Source organism: Hyposmocoma kahamanoa, unplaced genomic scaffold, assembly GCF_003589595.1.
Source record: "Hyposmocoma kahamanoa isolate Upper Pololo Valley unplaced genomic scaffold, ASM358959v1 138, whole genome shotgun sequence".
Taxonomy (NCBI): Eukaryota; Metazoa; Arthropoda; class Insecta; order Lepidoptera; family Cosmopterigidae; genus Hyposmocoma; species Hyposmocoma kahamanoa.
Window position 1 is genome coordinate 906,725 of NW_020653492.1, and position 1,764 is coordinate 908,488.

Sequence of the window (1,764 nt, forward strand, 5' to 3'; positions counted from 1 at the left end):
ACAGCCACCATTGGTAAGTAATTTCAAAATAGGGAAATGTTCCTGAATTTTTATATGTAATTTGAAATGTCAAAAAGAGAACATAATGCAACAGTCCAAATTTAAATCGTTTTGATTTAACAAATTAATTTGATTTAACATTGACGTATCAACAAAAGATGCTACATTTTTAATTATACTACACCGATAAGAGTAAAGCGACGAGAGAAATAGATAAACAAAAAGTTTACTAAAGGAATAAAATACATTATGGTACTAGCCACACAAAATGCAAAGCGTATTCTATACTATAAACACCAGAGCAATAAAATTCACTCCGGGGGCTACTACCCAGACAAGAAACCATTTAGAAAAGTTTGTTCCCGAAATTGGTGGAGCCAGTACCTATCCCACAGTACAGATTGTTGAACCACAATGGTAATCAATAATGTGACTATGTTTCTTAAAGTATTCATGAATAATGAGCAGAAACCTTATCAATTAAATAAACCTATTTTTACAGCGCAAATTCTTATTGGAAACCAATACATTATCCTGACGTTATCAGTGTGAATCGAGCGATAGTGCCCGAGTCTAATAAATTATATACGCTTAGTTAGATAGCACAGTGAACCATTACAACCATCTTCATCATTGCACAGTCCATTGCTTTATTTTGTTTACCGACAACCCGTACAATATGTCTGGTAAGTAAATTGTTAATTATGAGCTTGTTTAAACTTTTTTTACATGAAATTGCTTTTTCGTTTTAATTAATAGGTGCTGTAATAAAAATTTATTTATATTTTACTAAATCTTAAGTTTCATTGAATGATGCAATTCGCATCAGGATTAACAAATAATATAAAAAAAATAATTTGCCAACGTTATATTTGGATCTAACCCACCACAACTCAAAATCATTTCAGTTCTTTTTGACATTGCAACAGAACTATTTATAGAACAGAAAAACAAAATACAACATAATCAAAGAGCATTTTCGCCATCATTGTCAGCCTTAAATATTTTCACTGATCTGCTGATACAATTACATTAGATTTAATTAATCTTCGCGCGTATTGAAGCACGGTTAAATCTAATATTCAGCATTTAAACATTATAAGACAAATGGAGTCCTCCTTTAGGACACCGCTGCCGCCAACCGCCATATTACGGAGGCCACCACCCACAACCACAAACAGTTACCTACGTGCAAACTCCTGTGATAATACCTGGTTACGAGCCACCGCCACCACCTCCGGGCCCTGAGCATTGCCAGCCTACCTACGTCACTAACTACATTATCAATCACCCTACAGATCCTGTACAAGTTGTTAACCGTAAGTGACTTTGTAGTGCCATTTATACCACTTTAAAAAAAATAATAGAAAATATCATGGGATTCAGGAAGCAAAGCATTATAAAAAAGGTTACTTTAAACATCATTTTTTAAAATAATATCAAGTGACAGGACGATCAAGTTGTCGAGCGCCTGATGGTAAGCTACACGCCTGTCCATAACATATCTGTACTCAGAGCTTTAAATCGCAAAAGTAGGGGCACTGCCACTGCGCCCGACACATCGACATCAGAACCTATAATAGACGGCACATGCAAGGTGAACACTTTCTGACAACACGTTAGACTAATACGTCTTACTTAAGACGTATTAGTAAACGTTACTGCGGTACTGACCACTGCTGTGTGTCCCATGAATATCTCTGTGTTTTTACTAAAGTAAAATACTTTAAAGCATAAACATGGCTCCGTGTATACAATAAGATA

General features: G+C 35.0%; 1 protein-coding gene across 1 annotated transcript in view; it reads left to right on the top strand.

Moving 5' to 3' along the window:
- Window positions 1-608: 608 nt before the first annotated feature.
- LOC113240478 overlaps window positions 609-1,764 on the top strand; it is an 11,146-nt gene continuing 9,990 nt past the window's right edge. Inside the window, exons 1-2 of the mRNA XM_026477803.1 lie at window positions 609-686; window positions 1,125-1,319. Of these exons, the coding sequence (XP_026333588.1) occupies window positions 680-686; window positions 1,125-1,319 (202 nt within the window). The 5' untranslated portion in view covers window positions 609-679. The remainder of the gene's footprint in view (window positions 687-1,124; window positions 1,320-1,764) is intronic.